The sequence below is a fragment of the Ananas comosus genome, linkage group 14 (genome assembly GCF_001540865.1).
Source record: "Ananas comosus cultivar F153 linkage group 14, ASM154086v1, whole genome shotgun sequence".
NCBI classification, from domain to species: domain Eukaryota; kingdom Viridiplantae; phylum Streptophyta; class Magnoliopsida; order Poales; family Bromeliaceae; genus Ananas; species Ananas comosus.
Window position 1 is genome coordinate 6,567,181 of NC_033634.1, and position 21,928 is coordinate 6,589,108.

A 21,928-nucleotide genomic window follows, 5' to 3' on the forward strand; every position below is an offset into this window, starting at 1 on the left:
ACAAGAAAATTTTCACACTGAATATACTATCATTGAATATCCAATTCCAACATCTAAAGACAAAACATAGAATCAGCGGAACAGGTAACATGAAATCAAGTGGACTACAAGTGATTACAATTTATTTAAAAATAAATCTGCAATGAACCAAAGAGCACTGTGCATTTGCAGTGGGCACACGTGCAGAAGCAACCAATCAAACAAGCTGATGCACAAGAAAAATGAAACAAAATAAATAAAACAAAAGAGAAGAAAACAGTAAGATTCCATGTAGTAATACATAGAGGAAATATTGTCATCTCTCTTTGTTGCACAAAAGAACAAGTTTGACGCATCATTATTATTCATGATTTATTATTAAGTCTGTTGTTTGGTTCCCTTCTTGCTCCTGGCAAGTTATGACAAAAACGGAACAGCTCGAAAACAAAATTACACTAGTAAGCAACGGAAAGGTTCATTTTGATGCTTCAAACATGTTCACCAGGTTCGGAAACTTGGGCGTCTTAAGAAGACGACTTCACGGTAGCTGATTTGATGATATCAACAAACTCCGCCTATGAAGAAAAAAGAAAAGGTAAGACAACCTCAAGAACAAGCAAAAAAAAAAAGGGGGTAATAATTTCACTACATAGCAGCAATTTATTTTGTGGCACAACATCTGTGATCTACTCGTGGTGCTCCCAAAGAAAAAGTGGTTTGGCTCTAGTTTGATATATGTGGTGGCCGAAAGCATCATTTTCATCCTTTGAAAAACCAAAAAAAAAAAAAAAGCAAAAACAATTCCAATCTTTCCTCCCCAATTCTTTAAAATTGTAATTGTAACTAACAACGTGCATTTCCGACGGCAGTTGCGACCTCAATTTTAACCGCCACATTACCAAACTAGGCCTTAGAAGTGCTTAGCAGTGTCCACACGCTTTGTTGTTTCCTGAAGGTGAAGAAGGCTTCAACTACTTCTGATGAAAACCCAGTTAGAAGGAAAGCTGGACACACGGCCCAGCTACAAGAGTACTGACTGAAGCTAAAACTATTGACGTCGCTGCATCTTACATTTTCAAACCACGAGAGAAAGTTCATTCTTTTATTCTGTGGGGATCTTCTGACTAGATTATCCAAAATTTGAAAAGTAACTAAAACCAAAGGAAAGTTAGCATTTGGATTTAGATTACAAAAAATCTATAAATGATTGGGGGGATAGCTTTAAATATTACAGGGACTACTTGAGGATAAAGTGAGAATAGCACATTTTCAGGATGTGGATGGAATATTGAGTATGTGATATATGCTGGAATTACCAAAAAACGTTCCCTAATGCTCCTTTTCTGGTCAAGTTACAATCATGCAATATGACGAGGATGATGTGAGTTATCTCCTATTGTTCCCTAATCGAACGTGCACATTGGTACTGGTGGCACGAGGTAAGGGTAAACTATATGCCAACTATGCCAATTAGGTGACTAGTAACTTATAATACGCATCAGTAGGATTGATCACGAATGACTTTGAGGAAAGAAAATAAATGAAGACCTTCAGTGAAGCACCACCAACAAGAAATCCATCAACATCAGGTTGTGCGGCTAACTCCTTGCAGTTTCCTCCAGTTACGGAACCTACGATAACAAGCAAAGTTTACCACACAAACATAAAATTGCAGAAATTGAAATTTCATCTCCACTGTAAGTTCACATACAGAAGGAAAATAATTAAAATGAGTAAAACCATGAGGAAGGAAGATATCACTCGAAGGATTTTAAGAACAAAAAATATAGTGCCCTATTCTTAAGCAAATATACCTCCGTAAATAATCCTCGTCGATTCTGCAACTTGGCTACTCACATTTGTTGCAAGCCACTTTCTTAGGCTAGTGTGCACCTACCCAAAAAAAAAAAAAAAAAAAAAGAACAACAGAGAGACAGCTAAAAAAGCAATTATAAGCCTATACGTGGTTGAACTTCAGCACATTTTGTAACAATATTGTCAAAATGGCAGATACATTTTGAGAAAAAAAGAATGGCAAGTTTATAGCAAATTACATCTGAACAAGGACTGCTGTAAATTGCAGTTTAATATTCTAGAATTCTTAATGGCATGTGGTTGGAATGTATAAAAGCTTTAGAAAGGCACAGGTAAACTACATGCATTGATATGTTTTCAAATGAGAAAGAGTACATCCTGCAATTATAGAAGATCAAACATGAACGAGTTCACAACATGAGGAGATCAAAATGGCTTAGCACCCTCAGACTTACTTCTTGAGCCTGAGCTGGTGTTGCGACTTTACCGGTTCCAATGGCCCAAACAGGTTCATAAGCAACAACCACATTGGTCCAATCTGATATTCTGTCTGCAAGAGAGAAAAGCCAGACAGTCAGAGAAAAAAACTCACTAAAAACGAGTAAAACAACCAAATCACATAGCTTTTCTGAGACAAAGCCACTTAACAAATTCAACCAATTAAGAGAGTAAAGTAAATATTTTTATATAATATGTTACTATTCAGCTTATTAATGCCAACTCTGGAGAATATGCAGATATATATATATATATATATATATATATATATATATAGTGCGGCTAGGATGCTTATGGAAGCACGGAGGGCTCCGTGCTTCCACTTTGTTTTCGATGTTCGGACTTTCGAATCGACGATCGGCTCCGTTAGACTTGATCTAGAGTATTTGAAGTATCTAGAAAATAAATTTTGCGATTTTTCGATATCATTTGCCTAGTGATCGAAGTGGCTCAAAATCAACGGCTGAAAATAAAAATCTTACAAAATATGATGATATGACATTAAAATTTTAGATCAAAGTTATTGATCTTGTTTTATATGGTATAAAGAATTTTCTATCAAAATTTCATGTGATTTGGATATTTCTACACCGTTAAACTTGCAACCGGCTCACCACGGCCGTTAAAATTATTGATTTTGAGCTCCTTCGATCACTAGGCAAATGATATCGAAAAATCGCAAAATTTACTTTCTAGGTACTTCAAATACTCTAGATCAACTCTAGCGGAGCCGATCGTCGATTCGAAAGTCCGAACATCGAAAACAAAGTGGAAGCACGGAGGCCTCCGTGCTTCCATAAGCATACCAGCATATATATATATATATTAGAATTACATACTCCTATTGCCATAGCAACCAAGCTATAATATTTTCTCTAGGTTCATCAATTTCAATCCAATAACAGATACTTCTGAAATTGACTAACAGGACTCAACCATTAGTCATGCTCATTAAAGACAAAAGAATATTTTTTATTGAAAGATTTTCCTGCAATTTCTCATCTATCTGGGTTTGCAACTAAAATAACAATATGAGATTAGCATCGACCATCCCTAGTGCAGGAGGCAAAAGTCTTGATGGTTGATATCCCAGATCCTAAGTTTGAAGGCTAATTGCTTCACATTTTCAGCTAAAGGCTTGTTTGTCTCATCGAAATTAGACTTTGGATTAAAATGGACTTTGGGTTGAAGCAAGACTTTAAGTGCCCATCAGCACAGGCCGTATCTACCATGCCGTATCGTCCTTATAAGATATCAACACGATACAGCCCCCGTGTCGATGGTACAACACAAAACCCTCTATTCTTTAAATTAGTAAGTAATTTTCTCAATAATGTTCAAAAGATTTGATAAAAATATATAATAAATAGTTACAATACTTTGCTGCTAAAGAAAATAAATATTCATGCTATTATGTGTCAGCACACATTAATTTTTTGTGACCGGCATGCACCAGCACGTCACAGCACGCACCATGCCGTACCGTGTCGGCATGTTTCCACGATCCCGTACTACGGCACTTAAATTCTTGGGTTGATGTGGAATTAAGTAAAAACTACTTTTCTCCTACTGTTTGTTTTTATAGCTATAGAAGTGAAGTTTCTTCAGTTTTGCTATTTATTTGGCAGGAAAGGCACGATGTAAAACTATAATTTATAATTTATGTACAAATAGTAAATAACTTAATAAATAATAAATTATAATATAATATAATAAATAAAAATAATATAATTATATTCCTATATAATTTAAAAATTTAATATAAAACAACTAAATTATTTTTTTAACATAAATTATAATAATACAACAATAAAGTTACAAAGTAAAAAAAAGAGGGTAATTGCTTATATACCCCTGAAAAGTTTCCGACTTTCTGATTTACCTCTCTTAGAAGGCTAATATTGAAAATACCCTTTTTACGTTCCAACCTATTTCAAATATACCCCTAAAGTTAAATTCTATTAATAAACTGTTAGCAATAGCTATTATCTCTATGAAATTATTATTTTGCCATTTTAAATATACCTTTCTACCATCACCGAACTTTCTGATTTGTCCTTAAGTTAGGGGCACAAAAAGTATTTTGATTTTTGCTCTTTTCAAATATACCCTTCTACTATCACCAACATTTCTTATTTTTTCTTAAGTTAAGGGCAAAAGAGGCATTTTGATTTTTTTTAACTCTAGTAAATATTTAACTCACGTTTAACCCAAGTTAACTTAATGGGTGGTAACTGCAGGGGTATTTTGGAATAACAGAGTAACATATGAGGGGTATATTGGGGGAAAAAAAAGTAGGGGTAAATAAAATATTTTCGAAGTTTTGAGGGGTATATAGGCAATTATCCCAAAAAAAAATATTAATACTTAACTAATCAATTTTCATCATATTTTAAATGTACAAACTAAATTAAGGAAATATTAAAACTTGACTAATTAATTTTTATCATATTTTAAATATCTAAATTAAATAAAAGAATAATTAATACCATAATTAAATATATTTAAATATAACTAGCATTACCCATTGTATTATTTTATTATTTCTTCCTTCCATCTCTCTTCACCGTAATTGACTTCGGCCCTGTTTTGGGTAACTCGAGTTTTGACCGCATATTTATTACGACAAACCAAACAGTAGAAGTGATCATTTACAACCGAAAATGACTTCATCCCTCTCCACTTTCACCCAAACAAATAGCCCCTAAGTTCATTTCTTAAAAAACTGAACGAAGTGGGTAGCAAGCTACATCCCCCTCAAAAAAACAAAGGGAAGTTATTCTACTACTACAACTAGACTTTCATTTTTCTGGAAAAAGCTATACAAATTCATTATGATTGCAACACAAGCAAATCAACTTAGTAGTATCTAAATCTCTGTTCTGCTAAATATTATAGTACTAATGTTTTTGCAAGGTCTGATTTAATATCATCTGGAGATGTTACGACCTAAATGGAATTTCTCATATACTTTTTGAGTTTTGACCAAGGATTGCTATGTCACTGGCATAGCCCGTGCCGTTGTGCCAGCAGCACGAAATGTGCCAATGTCGGTATGCCCTTCTGTGTCAGCGGCACACTACTACTACCAATTCGGCACGCCCTCCCATGCCCGCGGCACACTACTAGCACATCGGCACAATTTTTTTAATTAAATTTTCACAGTGGCACATGCTAGCAGCACACCACTGGTACATTGACACGCATCGGCATAGGTTTTTTTAATTAAAATTTTATGAAAATTTTTTTAGTGTTCTAATATCTCACAAGCTATAAAAATGGTTTATCTATTGTATAACACACAATAAAGTAAGAATAGAGTTATAATCTTCTTAGTAACTAAAAATTATTTTATATATTTTATGAAAGTATATGCACAATACCAAAACCGAAGTCATAATTGGAGAAAAATTAAAAAACAAACACTACCATGGATAACATCAATAGATCTAAAATGATAAAAGAAATTGGAGGAAACCTTTTTGTTTGTACTTCTTTTTACATTAAAAGTTGGTCTTATAAAACTTACTAACTGCTCCAAATGCTAGTAGATTTACAAGATCAACATATTTTTAAGTATGAAAAAACTTTTGTAAAGGGACAAACTCAAAAAGATACCAAAAAAATGTTAAAAAAAAAACTCAATTTGTTGATACGATGTCGGCACGACCCCGTGCCACGTGACAGCACGGACTCAGCATGATACTGCATAGGTAGCACGAGGCAGCATTGGCGAAGGAGAAGGCAAGCTTGGCAAAGTTACAAGCCTCAAGCAAAGCTGAGAGAGCTTGGGCTAAAGTTGAATAAATACACAGAAGCCCCAAAAAGTTGGAGTTCGCGATGGGGGATTGGGCTAATTCAAAACTTTATCTCCTAATTATGAAATGGCTTATGAACATGCAGTACCTGCAATTGCCTTTGTTTGTGCAGCGACTACATCCATCGTGGCATCTGCCTCTCGCTGTTCAAGAGTCTCACCAACGCAAGCAATCACCTTCAGACCTTGAGAGAGTGCATATGCAACTTTATCCCCAATGAGCTGCATTAAACAACAGCAAAGTAAATATTGTAGACTAATTTCACGATATAAAAACACAATGATGAGTTACATGAGACATAGGCATCAAGTGATCATACAGATACAGCATTTTGGCCAAGTGAAGGCTAGTTACACAGCAACATGAAACCCATTTCATGAGGATTAGCTTACGAACATGGCATGATGCTGAGATGAAAATTATCCATACTTCATAATACAGGATTTACAAATCAAAGAAGATCATCTTCTTACAAAAGAGTCTGAGATTCTTTACTTTTTTTCTTGAGTATGCATTACCATTCTCTAAAGATTATAGCAACAAAAAACTTGCATTCGACTCCAATTAATCTAAGGAAAACTTCAAATATCACTCATGTGTTTTCACACTTTCTCACTTTAATACTTTGTGGTTTAAAGTGCATCAATTTAGTACCCCGTGGTTTTATTTTTCTCTTTTTATTATCCATTCCACTAATTTTTTTTCGTTAAATCAATGACAAAGTTAAAACTAAATGGTACTAAAGTGAATATTCGATAAACCTAAGTGGGGTATCTGAAGTTTTTTTGTATATAATTTAACGAAATAATAACAAAGGAGTTGACGAAAAGAGAAAAATGAAACCACAGGGTACTAAATTGATACACTCTAAACCACAGGGTACTAAAGTGAGAAAGTGTGAAACCACAGAGATGGTATTTGAAGTTACCCATTAATCTATACATAAGCTAGATAAATCAGTAAAATAAGTAAAGAGCTGTTAATTTTATGGTAAAAATGTAAAAGCGACATCATAGTTTGAAGCTTCAGGTTGACAAAGCCAATTAGACTGGATGTACCAGCAGCCCCACTACCAATCACAAATAGTGGATTCAAAACTTACTTCATTTGATTCACCCAACAAGAGCCTTCTCTCAGAGTGACCAAGAATGACCCAAGGAATGCCAAGATTTACAAGCATCTCCGCACTGCATCACAAGAACATTCAGAGTTTATATTAGCTGTGCTTCATTGAAGCATAGTATATAGCAGAAAGAGCAGTCAAGATGACAATAAGTTGGATAAATTTATATACTAAATGCCATCGAGGCAACTCCTTTCAATGCCACATGTCCAACCAATTCTCCTGGTGCACCCGATGCACCATATACCATGTTCAGAAATTATAAGTACTAACCAACAGAGAAACCCAAAATTTACAATTTTTACTATGTAGGCCTTCAGGATATCATATAACCCATTCAAGAAAGTAAATTCTGATTTCAAACCTATGTAGGCCTTCAGGATATCTCATATAACCCATTCAAGAAAGTAAATTCTGATTTGAAACCTCTAGGTTTGAATTTTATAAGCACAAAGCAGGGAACTCTTAGTGCAGTAGGAACGTTTGCAAACTTTGTAGTAGGTATATATTGAGATGACCAAAATAGTGCTGTGTTGCGCTTCACATCGTCAATCCCGAGCACAATTATAGATTTTAGGTGCTAATGCATCTTCCAGCCAAATATTGTTGATTGGATAGTCCGATGTTTGGCACACTAAGAACATCATAGATTGAATTTATGAATGATAAATTCTAATCAATAAATGTGCCTGAAATTTATGACTTTTAATAGGTAAGGCTTTTAAATATCATAGAGCAAATTCAGCCAAATATAGTTTGATTTCAAATCCTCTTGCGGTTGGATGTTAGAAAGTGCCATACATGACGCACCAGGTCCATGTGGCAACTTCTGCAAACTTTGATATATATACTAAAATGATCAAAATAACACTCCGTTGCATGCCACGTCATCAATGAAAAAAAACATCCAGGAATCTTAAGCGTTGACAAGCGTCCTAGCCAACTAATGAACTAATAATGACATATGCTCCTGAAATTTATGAAAATAAATATATAGCATTTGCATAGAACTCATTCAACGATTGTTTTTTTCTTTTTGGTTCTCTATGAAAGGAGGAAAACTTCATTTTAGCCTTGTTAATATGTAGGCCTTTTGAATGTCGCATAACACAGTCAGTGAACAAAATACTGATTTTAGTCTTCTATGGTTGGGATTCAGGAGTGTAATGCATGGTACGGGAAGTGCATGTAATAACTTTCATAAAATTTGAGATAAACCGAAACGACCAAGATAGCTTTCTCTATTGCGTTGCCACGTTAAATATAATGTAAACGCCCTTCAAATTTAAAATTATCAAAATACCTATCTCCTCTCTTAAAGGGCACAACTTTTACATGCAAGCCCCCCAAAATTATTTATTTATATTTATACCCCCTATACACTGATTTGATTAAGACTGTCTTTCCATTGTGTGCCACACCGTCAATATAATGTCTTTTCCATTATGTGCCAAACCATCAATTCTAGTGGCAAACCGCACGATGTTGCAGATATAAAAATATTTTAATAATAAATTTTACTTTATATTTTTATATTTTTTATATAATTTTATTAGTCTAATTTATTAATTAAATAAAGTATATAAAATTGATTTAATAATTAAATTTGTTTAAATAAAAAATAATTAGAATTGGTATATGTGCAATATAAATTTATATAACAGCTTATTAGCAATTAAATTACTTAGTTATTAAATTATTCCATAAAAACTAATGTGAAAAAGATTTGAAAGAAATCTATTAAAATAATTCAAATAAATCAATAAATAATATGAAAAATAAAATAGTAGGAAGAAATTATTTCATGCNCCCCCCCCCCCCCCCAAGCAACCCTGTCGCCGTCGAGTGCTGCAGCGAGCTCTACAACCACCTCGAGGCCGTCCCTGGCAGTGGTGGCTCCACCTCCTTACAGCATCGCCACCGTCGCCACCCCTGAGCAGCACCGCCGCCTCCCTCCGATCTTGAGGGACGCGCCGCCATCACTGCTTACACCGTCGCTGGGAAGCGCCTCCCAAGCCGTGCCCTAGTTTGGTTGGGCCGAGATCCTTCCAGCAACGCCACCGCCGCTCCCCGCCGCAGGCCAAGGTGAGCACCACACTCCCCCTCTCCCCCGCACTCACCCCTGGGCCGCGCGCGCTCCGCCGTGCCGCCAATGGCGAACCGAAGCCAAGAGCTCCCTCCCATGCCCAAAATAGGGTGATGTTTTTGGCCCCTCTCGCTGTTCCGGCCATCCAAGAACTCCCCAACTCTCCGGAAGGTGAGCACGATGACCTAGAGTTGTCACTGATCACCATGCTCACCTCAGTTTCTATCAGAGAAGCTGCGGCTCGCTGTTTTTACATTGTCGCTCCCGAAGCCTTTATATGGCTGCTGTAATCTTGGCCCCGGAGCATTCCTCGGCTATTTTTCTTGCCTGGGACAGCGTGCACAGGCTTCACTGCGTCGAGGCCTATCCACTGGTGCCCTCGGTTGGTCTCGCAAACGCACGATGTGCTCTATCGGCCCTTTTTAATGTGTATTTTTTGCTTATATCTATTGTTTAGGGGCCTATTTATAATTGTGACAGCAAGAGATGTCTTGGGCAGCATAAGGCCACTTGATGTGACCCTCTGGACTGGTTGTCCAAACTTCTGATGCCCTCGCAGAATCAAGTTTGATTTTTGAAGCGTTTTCCGACAAAATCGTCAGCGGAACACGGTGACCATTGTGGGGTCCACTTGTTAATAGTGTTATCACCCCAGGTATGTCGTGGAGCCTCATTGGCGGGCTACACTCACTATCTCGAGTTTCTGAAGACAATGAGTGAGCGACGGAGGGTTCCGGTGCCGAAAACAGCATTTCTGGGAACCCGAAATAGCTTTAAGTGCGTTGTTATTATCTGTCCTCTTTGAGCTTGTGTTTGCTGTCCGAACACCTATGTTGGTGCGTTTTGGGACAGCGGGTGACTAGGATTGTACTTTGGTCCCTTCCGAAACACTTCATGGCAATCGGAAGTGTTTCAGTAGACTTTTTGAAACTCTCGGCAGTTTCGAGGTTGTGGGTTTAGTGTTTTGGAGTCGACTTAGTGGATCTTGACTCGGTGGATCTTTTATAGGTCCAGTCGACGTCCTAGCGCGCCTTGAGAATTAGACGCTGCGACGATTACAGGTTGGTGCTTCGATCCAGAGTCGGTACAGTGGTGCTCGCTCGATAATATTCTTCTCTTACTCTTTCCCGTTAACTTACATACTATTGATGAGCATTTTACCACTAGACTTCTGGTTTGTTTACTCTACTTCTGCTCGTTCACATATTCGTAGTAGAAAGGTGTTGGATTTATTGTATGACCTCTATCTGTGAGACCTGATTGGTTGGTGTCGATCGGTTCGTCGATCTGGTGATCTAGTTTAGAAAGGTGTGGATTGTTGGCTTACTCTCGGCTATTTGCCATCTTGATTGACTTTTGAGTATTTCGCGTTGATCGTCACAGCTCATGTAGCATATTACGTACACCAGCGGTTCGGCCACCGTGTGGGTGTTTTTTTTCCTAAAAAGCGATCGTCTCTGCGACCCGTGGGCCCCTGCAAAGTGCTAGCTGGGGTTTTATTCTAGGTGGGTGAGCATACTGTGACACTTCTGTGATCTTTAGACCTATATGGCGAGGTGTTTGGATACCAATTTTCATACAGTTGATGCATATGTTTATTATTTACAGTAGCGGTAGGTGATTACTATTGTTCATATCTATACTTCTTTATCGGCTATTGTACATGACTATCTATCTATTTCAGTTGTTTTCTCTCGCCAATGAGTGCACTCGCCTTCGTCGGCTCGCGGTACCCACTGGAAGACTTTTGTTGGTTTCTCACCCCCCATTATATATATATATATATATATATATATAGAGTCCGGCTACTATACTATTAATAGTATAGTAGCCTAATTCTCTCTCTTCTCTCTCTCTCTCTATATATAGAGAGAGAGAGGGAGAGAGAGAGTACGGCTATGGTGCTTTTAAAAGCATGAAGCACTTGGTGCTTGTAATTTTTACACCGTTAGATCTATCCCTTTGATCAGTTCCACCCCTTAGATTATGCTATTTCACTAACCACCCACTCAACCCTAGGGACCACTATCATCCTAATCCTACAAATCTTCATCCAAAGACCGAAAACTTACAAGCACCAAGTCACCAATGACTTGGTGCTTGTAAAAGCATAGAAGCTTGATTCTATATACATATATATAAGTGGAGAGTTAGAGGACCAAGCGTTACTATGAGGTCCCCCCCTACTCTCCTTCATATGTAGAAGAAAGAACAGATAGATAATACAATCCTCGAATATATTTCAATAAGAAGAAAGGATCCTATTGTGAAGAACAAGCCCTTCATTAGTACATATATAGAGGAACAGATAGTAAGGTTTTGAGACACAGTAAAGATGAAAATAAGGAATTACTTTATTCTGCGGACACTACTAAAAAAAAGGAATAATTGCATACACAAAAAGTTACGTTATTGTATCAAATTTCAAAATATCATCCATACCATCGTAAACTAAAATTTGTAAATATAACCCTAATGTATTATTATGCCACCCGATTTTACTACAATGACTATTTTACCCTTAGTATGATCAGTGGTAGCGTCCAATCGGGCAGGTCAAGTTGAGTTCCATCTATTTACCTCAGGGTCGTTTCATCTACTCCGATTCCTTCTATCAGGTATCAATCACTAATTTAAAGGGAACAATGAAGGGAATATGGGAGCAAGAGAGTCTTTCAAGTTAATTCTAGTCAAGTTTAATTTTGATTGTTAAACTATTAAGTTCAACATTCAAGAGCTTGAATTTTCAGGAACATTTCACTCCTTATCTTATTGGGAAAATTAATGTTTTCACCTGATTCAGTGTGCATCACAAATTCATTGGCTCTCTATTTATCTCATAATTTTAATCGAACAGTTCGATTTCTAAATAGCAAAAAAATTGCAACCCAATGGACGATAGAATTAAAATAAGAGATAAAATTAAGGACTGGAAAATGCATGGCACGTGAATGTACAAAATGAGGTGTAGGCCATAATTTTTCCTCTAATAATAAAAAATAATAAGGGGACTAACTAGCTTTGTTGGAAATTTGTTGTAATACCTGAGAATTCGAATTTGAAATTTGAAATTTGAAATTTGAATTGTTATATATATATAACTTATATATATAGGTATACTTGTGGAGGTAGAGAGAGAGATGACTTTTGTCGCGAATCGACAACCGATTCTGGCGAAATAAAATCGTACGTTTGATGGTCCGGCAGTGCCGGAAGTGCTGGCACGATCCGTTCGTAAATCCGACAGACCAATCGTCCGGAATCGCATGTTGTTCGAGAAAGGGTCAAGATAGCATATTGGGTTTTTTCGCGAAAAATCTAATATTTTATGTACCGAATCGCGAGAGATCGCTTGTGGAGGCACGTTCGCGTGTATTACACGTGGCCTGAGGGACTTGGGTTGGAATTTTGAGTTTTCAGAGGGGTTTCCTACAATTACACACTTATGTATAAAGTAGGCATCTAGGGTTTCCACCTTCTAAACCCTAACCTTAGCCACTTCCTCTCCTCCCACGAGCCCTAGCCACCTCCCCTCCCTCCTCTGACAGCGCCACGCACGACCCCAGCAGCCAGCGATCCCTCTCCGGCCAGCCATCCTGCTGCAACCATCTCCCTTGCCCTCTCTCTCAAGTTTCCCTCTCCCCCTCCCTTCTCCTTTGGCTCGGGTTACCTCAGGGGGCAGCAACACCCTGCGGAACTCACCTCCAGCAGCACAGGGCTACGATCCTTCCCCCCCCCAAGCAACCCTGTCGCCGTCGAGTGCTGCAGCGAGCTCTACAACCACCTCGAGGCCGTCCCTGGCAGTGGTGGCTCCACCTCCTTACAGCATCGCCACCGTCGCCACCCCTGAGCAGCACCGCCGCCTCCCTNAGAGTCCGGCTACTATACTATTAATAGTATAGTAGCCTAATTCTCTCTCTCTCTCTCTCTCTCTCTCTCTCTCTATATATATATATATATATATAGAGAGAGAGAGAGAGGGAGAGAGAGAGTACGGCTATGGTGCTTTTAAAAGCATGAAGCACTTGGTGCTTGTAATTTTTACACCGTTAGATCTATCCCTTTGATTAGTTCCACCCCTTAGATTATGCTATTTCACCAACCACCCACTCAACCCTAGGGACCACTATCATCCTAATCCTACAAATCTTCATCCAAAGACCGAAAACTTACAAGCACCAAGTCATTGGTGCTTGTAAAAGCATAGAAGCTTGATTCTATATATATATATAAGTGGAGAGTTAGAGAACCAAGCGTTACTATGAGGTCTCCCCCTACTCTCCTTCATATGTAGAAGAAAGAACAGATAGATAATACAATCCTCGAATAGATTTCAATAAGAAGAAAGGATCCTATTGTGAAGAACAAGACCTTCATTAGTACATATATCGAGGAACAGATAGTAAGGTTTTGAGACAGTAAAGAGGAAAATAAGGAATTACTTTATTCTGCGGACACTACTAAAAATAAGGAATAATTGCATACACAAAAAGTTACGTTATTGTATCATATTTCAAAATATCATCCATACCATCATAAACTAAAATTTGTAAATATAACCCTAATGTATTATTATGCCACCCGATTTTACTACAATGACTATTTTACCCTTAGTATGATCAGTGGTAGCGTCCAATCGGGCAGGTCAAGTTGAGTTCCATCTATTTACCTCAGGGTCGTTTCATCTACTCTGATTCCTTCTATCAGGTATCAATCACTAATTTAAAGGGAACAATGAAGGGAATATGGGAGCAAGAGAGTCTTTCAAGTTAATTCTAGTCAAGTTTAATTTTGATTGTTAAACTTTTAAGTTCAACATTCAAGAGCTTGAATTTTCAAGAACATTTCACTCCTTATCTTATTGGGAAAATTAATGTTTGCACCTGATTCAGTGTGCATCACAAATTCATTGGCTCTCTAGTTATCTCATAATTTTAATCTAACAGTTCGATTTCTAAATAGCAAAAAAATTGCAACCCAATGGACGATAGAATTAAAATAAGAGATAAAATTAAGGACTGGAAAATGCATGGCACGTGCATGTACAAAATGAGGTGTAGGCCATAATTTTTCCTCTAATAATAAAAAATAATAAGGGGACTAACTAGCTTTGTTGGAAATTTGTTGTAATACCTAAGAATTCGAATTTGAAATTTGAAATTTGAATTTTGAATTGTTATATATATATAACTTATATATATAGGTATACTTGTGGAGATAGAGAGAGAGATGACTTTTGTCGCGAATCAAAAACCGATTCTGGCGAAATAAAATCGTATGGTTGATGGTCGGGTAGTGCCGGAAGTGCTGGCGCGATCCGTTCGTAAATCCGACAGACCGATCGTTCGGAATCGCACTGTAACCCCCGAGATCTCGGTGAAATATTGTGGACTTTAGCCAAATTGACTAAAGTACTCGAAAGGATTGGTTGGACGCGATCCATTAACATCCCAACCATGTTAGAAGGGTTAAAAATGAGTTCTAAAAGAGTTAGAAAGGTTTTAGCGTTNTAATGATTATGATTGTATTTGGAGGTTAATTGTAAAAGAAAAATTATGTTGTAAAATGCATCTAAGTTGAATGCTGTAATAACTTAGTAGTTATGTTTTTGATACTTCCTTATGCAATCTGTGAATGAATACTGTTCCTGTTTGGAACCTCTCGTATTGTTTTGATTGCGACGCCTTGGACGTACAGGGGAGACTCTGTCCGTTCAGCGGTCTGTCGGCGGCGCCGCGACCCGGCCAAATTGGTGGGTGGTCGCGGGTCGTGACACACGTTGTTCGAGAAAGGGTCGAGATAGCATATTGGGTTTTTCCGCGAAAAATCTAATATTTTATGTACCGAATTGCGAGGGATCGCTTGTGGAGGCACGTTCGCGCGTATAACATGTGGCCTGAGGGACTCGAGTTGGAATTTTGAGTTTTCAGGGCGGTTTCCTCCAATTATACACTTATGTATAAAGTAGGCATCTAGGGTTTCCACCTTCTAAACCCTAACCTTAGCCACTTCCTCTCCTCCCACGAGCCCTAGCCACCTCCCCTCCCTCCTCTGACAGCGCCGAGCATGACCCCGGCCGCCAACGATCCCTTTCCGGCCAGCCATCCTGCTGCAACCATCTCCCTTTCCCTCTCTCTCAAGTTTCCCTCTCCCTCTCCCTCTCCCTTCTCCTTTGGCTCGGGTTACCTCAGGGGGCAGCAGCACCCTGCGGAACTCACCTCCAGCAGCACAGGGCTCCGATCCTTCCCCCCCTCTCAGCAACCCCGTCGCCGTCGAGTGCTGCAGCGGGCTCTACAACCACCTCAGGGCCATCCCTGGCAGTGGCGGCTCCACCTCCTTACAGCGCCGCCACCCCTGAGCAGCACCGCCGCCTCCCTCCGATCTTGAGGGACGCGCTGCCGTCGCTGGGAAGAGCCTCCCAGGCCATGCCCTAGTTTGGTTGGGCCGAGATCCTTCCAGCAACGCCACCGCCGCTCCCCGCCACAGGCCAAGGTGAGCACCACATTCCCCCTCTCCCCCGCACTCACCCCTAGGCCGCGCGCGCGCCGCCGTGCCGCTGATGGCCGACCGAAGCCAAGAGCTCCCTCCCATGCCCGAAATAGAGTAGTGTTTTTGGCCCTTCTCGCTGTTCCGGCCATCCAAGAACTCCCCAACTCTCCGGAAGGTGAGCACGATGACCTAGAGTTGTCACTGATCACCGTGCTCACCTCAATTTCTATCGAAAAAACTGCGGCTCGCTGTTTTTACATTGTCGCTCCTGAAGCCTTTATATGGCTGCTGTAATCTTGGCCCCGGAGCATTCCTCGGCTATTTTTCTTGCCTGGGACAGCGAGCACGGGCTTCACTGCGTCGAGGCCTATCCATTGGTGCCCTCGGTTGGTCTCGCAAACGCACGGTGTGCTCTATCGGCCCTTTTTAATGTGTATTTTTAGCTTATATCTATTGTTTAGAGGCATGTTTATAATTCTGACGGCTGGAGATGTCTTGGGCAGCATAAGGCCACTTGATGTGACCCTCTGGACTGGTTGTCCAAACTTCTGATGCCCTCACAGAATCAAGTTTGATTTTCGAAGCGTTTTCCGACAAAATCGTCAGCGGATCACGGTGACCATTGTAGGGTCCACTTGTTAATAGTGTTATCACCCCAGGTATGTCGTGGAGCCTCATTGGCTGGCTACACTCACTGTCTCGAGTTTCTGAAGACAACGAGTGAGCGACGGAGGGTTCCGGTGCCGAAAACAGCATTTCTGGGAACCCGAAATAGCTTTAAGTGCGTTGTTATTATCTGTCGTCTTTGGGCTTGTGTTTGCTGTCCGAACACCTATGTTGGTGCGTTTTGGGACAACGAGTGACTAGCATTGTACTTTGGTCCCTTCCGAAACACTTCATGGCAATCGGAAGTGTTTCGGTAGACTTTTTGAAACTCTCGGCAGTTTCGAGGTTGTGGGTTTAGTGTTTTGGAGTCGACTTAGTGGATCTTGACTCGGTGGATCTTTTATAGGTCCAGTCGACGTCCCAGCGTGCCTTGAGAATTAGACGCTGCGACGATTACAGGTTGGTGTTTTGATCCAGAGTCGGTACAGTGGTGCTAGCTCGATAATATTCTTCTCTTACTCTTTCCCGTTAACTTACATCTATTGATGAGCATTTTACTACTAGACTTCTGGTTTGTTTACTCTACTTCTGCTCGTTCACATATTCGTAGTAGAAAGGTGTTGGATTTATTGCATGACCTCTATCTGTGAGACCTGATTGGTCGGTGTCGATCGGTTCGTCGATCTGGTGATCTAGTTTAGAAAGGTGTGGATTGTTGGCTTACTCTCGGCCATTTGCCATCTTGATTGACTTTTGAGTATTTCGCGTTGATCGTCATAGCTCATGTAGCATATTACGTACACCAGCGGTTTGGCCACCGTGTGGGTGTTTTTTTCCGAAAAAGCGATCGTCTCTGCGACCCGTAGGCCCCTGCAAAGTGCTAGCTGGGGTTTTATTCTAGGTGGGTGAGCATACTGTGACACTTCTGCGATCTTTAGACCTATATGGCGAGGTGTTTGGATACCAGTTTTCATACAGTTGATGCATATGTTTATTATTTATAGTAGCGGTAGGTGATTACTATTGTTCATATCTATCCTTCTTTATCAGCTATTGTACATGACTATCTATCTATTTCAGTTGTTTCTCTCGCCAATGAGTGCACTTGCCTTCATCGGCTCGCGGTACCTACTGGGAGACCCTTGTTGATTTGTCACCCCCCCTTTCAGGTGATCTCGGTGGTGGGAGTCGGGAGCGCGTGAGGTGCAATAGCTAGTGAGCTTTAGAGGTCCCGACACGTCTGCATTGGTTATGGTTATTCTGATTCGACCCCTTTCATTTATTGTTATTAAATTAGAAATTGTGGTTCGGTAATCTGTTTACTTGATTGTCTGTTTTCGAATAATCCTTGTTGTGGATAATCATTTAATTGTGAATATTTGGAATGGTGATGCTTTTGGGATTTCCAGTGATATCGTGGTTTCGGTTTTGTAATATGTGGTTTTCTACCTCTTGTGGTAGCCCCTTTTTTTTTAAAAAAATGAGTCTTCATGTGGTAGGATGTTTTCAAATGATTTTACGGCTTTATCAATTCTTAGTATTTCAAAATAAAGTTTTCGGGTAGGAAACACTTTCAAATGATAGAATTGTTTGTTGTAATGTGCATATGCGTCATCCTTCACCTAAGGAGTGCTTAGAGCATGCATCATCTCAAGGATCGCTAGCTGAATGTTTGTTGTTAGCATCTGCATTGTGAATGTTGTTGTGTGGTGGAATGTAGTATTGCAACAATGCTCGTAGTGGTACGCCGTACAAATACAAGGGAGACTTTGTCTCAGTGAACAGGATAAAACCTATATTTGTGGCAGGTCTATTCCGTCTCATGGCAAGTCTGTATTCAAAAAAAAAAAAAAAAGAGGGGTGTTTTCCGCTGGCTCTACTTTCGAACCGGTCTTTTTTTTCGAGAAAGCTTTACAAAAAGGGCCTCGGGTCATGACATTTGTTTTCCAAATTTTATGGCAAATTAATGTTTTCATTTTCTGAATTTTCTTAGGAAAATGAAAATGCTAGTTTTCCATAAAGTTTGGAAAGAAGCTTCCCAAAAAAGCTAGTTTTTCTAGGAACGAAACAGACAGAAAACTAAAAAAGAGGTTTTCTCGAAAGACTTTTTACCACGCTTTTCCAAGGAACCAAACAGCCTCTCAGTGCTGAATATAAAATACTAAAAACGCCATTCTCTGATAGCTTAAGTTTTGGAGTAAAACAATTGTTTCATATAGTTTAATATGGTATTAGAGCAGGAGATTCTGAGGTCGAATCCTGCCAGGCTCATAGCGTTATTTAATTTTCTCCTATTTAATTAAGTCCACATCTTAGGCTTATCAAAGAGTCTCGAGCCCAGACGTGAGGGGGAGCGTTGAATATAAAATATTAAAAACATCATTCTCTTATAGCTTAAACTTTTAGAGAATAATGGTTGTTTAGTATAATTTGACACTTAGCTTAGTTTTTTACATAAATATAGGGGGTTAACGATACACTAAGAAGTTGGCGCGGTTGGCTTCGTAACTAAAACATAGAATGACGATTTTGCCAATGTTATCCATGGTAGTATAGTTGTGCTTTTGCCATACACAGTGAAGGATCATGAGGTCTAATATATTTAAAACAAGTGGTGTTGGGAATCACGTATCACTTACATAAGCACCTACATGCAACATAGTTCAAATACCGAAATTAAAAAAAAAAAAGAAGATACAAATACAAAATAACTATTATAACTTTAATGAGCTCGTACCTGATCTCGCCAGTGAAAGCACCACCTTTCTTTACCCAGCAATTTTGAGCTGCAACTTGAAAATCAGGACGCAACAGACTTTTGACCAAAGGAAGGAACACATATGGAGGGCTGATCACAACCTCTATTAGGCAAATTATTTACTAGTGTTAGTAGCAATGGAGAATTACAAACATTTTGTATCTACGAAATGCACAATTCTGTCAAAAACAGGGATCACAGATTTGGCTATAAGTCAAAATCTTAGGCTAAAGTGTATGATTTATAACACAAACAATATTGATTAATGTCCACTCTAAGGTAAATTTAAAAGATGGTTGTGCCATTTTTTTTTTTTGCGATTTTTGCTTGGTTCAGCTACTTCTTCCCAATTCAGGTTGTTTGATTAATCTTGTGTCCAGTGACTGAAAATTCAGAATACAAGTAAAAAACTAGCCAAAAAAGAGGATAAACTTTTATGTTCTAGAAAAACCCCCCCACCCCCCTACACTGATTCAGCCGACTAACCAAAACATAGCCAAAACTATCGAATGGAAAATTCAAAAACTTGTTCGAGAAGTAAAACAAACAAGACATGACAAGTACTTCACTTTACTAGCTACAATACAACCAAAGTCCGTCAATATCGACTGTACAATACTAATACTAATAGTCTAATGGCACACTAAAGAACATCAATTAAGCCTTTGTAAAAATTGATTGCCGACAGCATCTGCGTCTATAGAGTAGCGCAATGCCATTTACAACTTCTAGATTTTGCATATATGTGAAGCATTAAAGCTCGTCTCCATACCAACAACATCTGGAGGGGGAACTTGTGCATCATTCAAGGTGCTAACTATCTTCTTCACTTCCTCGCTAGTCCCATTCTGCACACATGTCAAACTAACACCAATTAACATAGGTCTCATCTAAACTTTAATTATAACTAGTAATAATGCTCCTGCCTAATACATGCACATCATCAATCACAACTTCAGATAGAAAAATTTACAAATAAGCCCTCAAGTTTTATGACAATTTCACAAATAAGAAAACTGTATTTACCAAACTGTCTAATTAGCCTATGGCAGAGTTTACTGATTTTCAAATGACCCATGGTAGTGTTTTCCTATAAATTTTTATCCAATTATGGCTCTGGTTTTGATTTCATACATATACTTTCATAATATAAATAAAATAATTTTTCTTTAGTTAGTGAGATGATTATGAGTCTATTCTTACTTAGTTGGGTGAGATATAAAACAGAAGCCATTTTTATAGCCTTTAGAGGTATAAAAACACAATAAAATACAAATTTTTCACGAAGATTTTAACTAAAAAAATTTGTGCCGATACATGCCTATGTATCAACAGCATGCTATGCCTTACCACTACGGCACGGGCCAAGCAAGTGGCACAGCAATCCTTGATTAAAACTCAAAATGATGACTAGATAAGAGTAAGATAACCATATTATATTACCCCTATTATAAACTTTTTATGTTGATGAATTACCGTTGAACATATATTTGAATCTGCAGTTAATTAGTAGGTTCCCTTTACTACTAATTTATAATGTCCAGCCATACAATTTAGAAAAGCATCTGATTACGTAAGAAAGTTAATACAAGGGTGTATGGCCACTTTACTGCATGTTCATGGTCACTTTACTATGTTAAACTTTGATCATCATTTAGGCCCCTAGTTACTCTTTTCGAATGGGTATTAATGAAAAACTGATGACAGGATTTTTTTTTTTTTTTTTTTTTTTTTTTTTTGGGAACATCAGTTACTTTGTCAGGGATTGATCTGATGGATAAGAAAATACTGGGCGTTAATCGAAATTGTCGGAAAAGCTAGGGGTTATTTGTAAATCCTACTTTCATGTAAGTTAAATGGAAAAAAAAAATGTATGGAGACCCCTCAACTACACCTCCTCAACTCCTATTTTTCCTCCTGTTTAAATTAATATCCTAAATTGGAAATTCATTTAAAAATACAAATAATCAACCCCACTGGCTAATAACTGTTAACAATTGATAAAATCCGCAATTCCATCAGCTTTTAAAAAAAAGAAGAAAAAAAGAAAAGCGTTCAGAATAATTAAATTTCACAGAATCACCGCGAAAAAATTTAACAAGATCCTAAATCCAATTCAGTTGAATGATGCTACTTACTTCAAGAGAAGCAAAGCAGAGGGGTTGTTAATTAAAAGAGAGTAATCATAGTCAGGGTTCTTCTAACAATTTTTTTTTTTTTTTTTTTACCTAAAGGTTAGTAAATCTCACTAGTTTCAGATAATAATTTTTTATCTTTATATGAAACAAACATCAATGAAATCAAATCCTATCCGATCAGATTGATGATGGAGACATCCAGAGATCTCAAAAGAAAGATAATTATTAATAAATTCCATTAAAAATATTAAGAAAAATTTCATTACGCATTTCCAGTTGCCGCCGACGAAGAACTTTCGCCCCATTTTGCAGCGAAGAAGATGAGAGCAGAGAAAGAGAACGATAGAAACGAGAGATTAGGAAGATTTGAAGATTTTCTAAAAGGGATAGGGAAAGGTGAAGCATCAGTATAGGTATCGGACTTTTTTCGAAAATAACCCTATAAAATTTCATAATTGACAAAATAACCCTGTAAAACTTTTATTTGTGAAACTAACCCTCCTCTGGCCACTTCAGCCGCCACATCAGTATTTCTCACAAAGACGGTGACTCGTTCACCGTCTTTAGTCTAACCTTTTGAAGACGGTGAATGGTTCACTGTCTTCTCTAGGCGTAGAC

General features: G+C 38.5%; 1 protein-coding gene across 1 annotated transcript; it reads right to left on the reverse strand.

Moving 5' to 3' along the window:
* On the reverse strand, nucleotides 249-21,725 carry LOC109720526 (triosephosphate isomerase, cytosolic). The gene is made up of 9 exons (XM_020247703.1): nucleotides 21,577-21,725; nucleotides 19,945-20,020; nucleotides 19,152-19,275; nucleotides 7,213-7,297; nucleotides 6,199-6,331; nucleotides 2,250-2,344; nucleotides 1,794-1,872; nucleotides 1,528-1,610; nucleotides 249-554 (listed from the first exon to the last, which is right to left on the reverse strand). Exons 1-9 carry the CDS (start codon nucleotides 21,613-21,615, stop codon nucleotides 504-506), a joined length of 765 nt encoding a protein of 254 aa, XP_020103292.1. The 5' UTR covers nucleotides 21,616-21,725; the 3' UTR covers nucleotides 249-503.

Coding starts and splice junctions, on each gene's coding strand:
- LOC109720526 (XM_020247703.1), bottom strand. CDS start 21,615: ATGGGGCGAAAGTTCTTCGTCGGCGGCAACTGGAAATGC. Junction 19,276..19,944: donor TCCCCCTCCAGATGTTGTTG/GTATGGAGACGA, acceptor TTTGCCTAATAG/AGGTTGTGATCAGCCCTCCA. Junction 1,873..2,249: donor CACCAGCTCAGGCTCAAGAA/GTAAGTCTGAGG, acceptor TTTTTTGGGTAG/GTGCACACTAGCCTAAGAAA.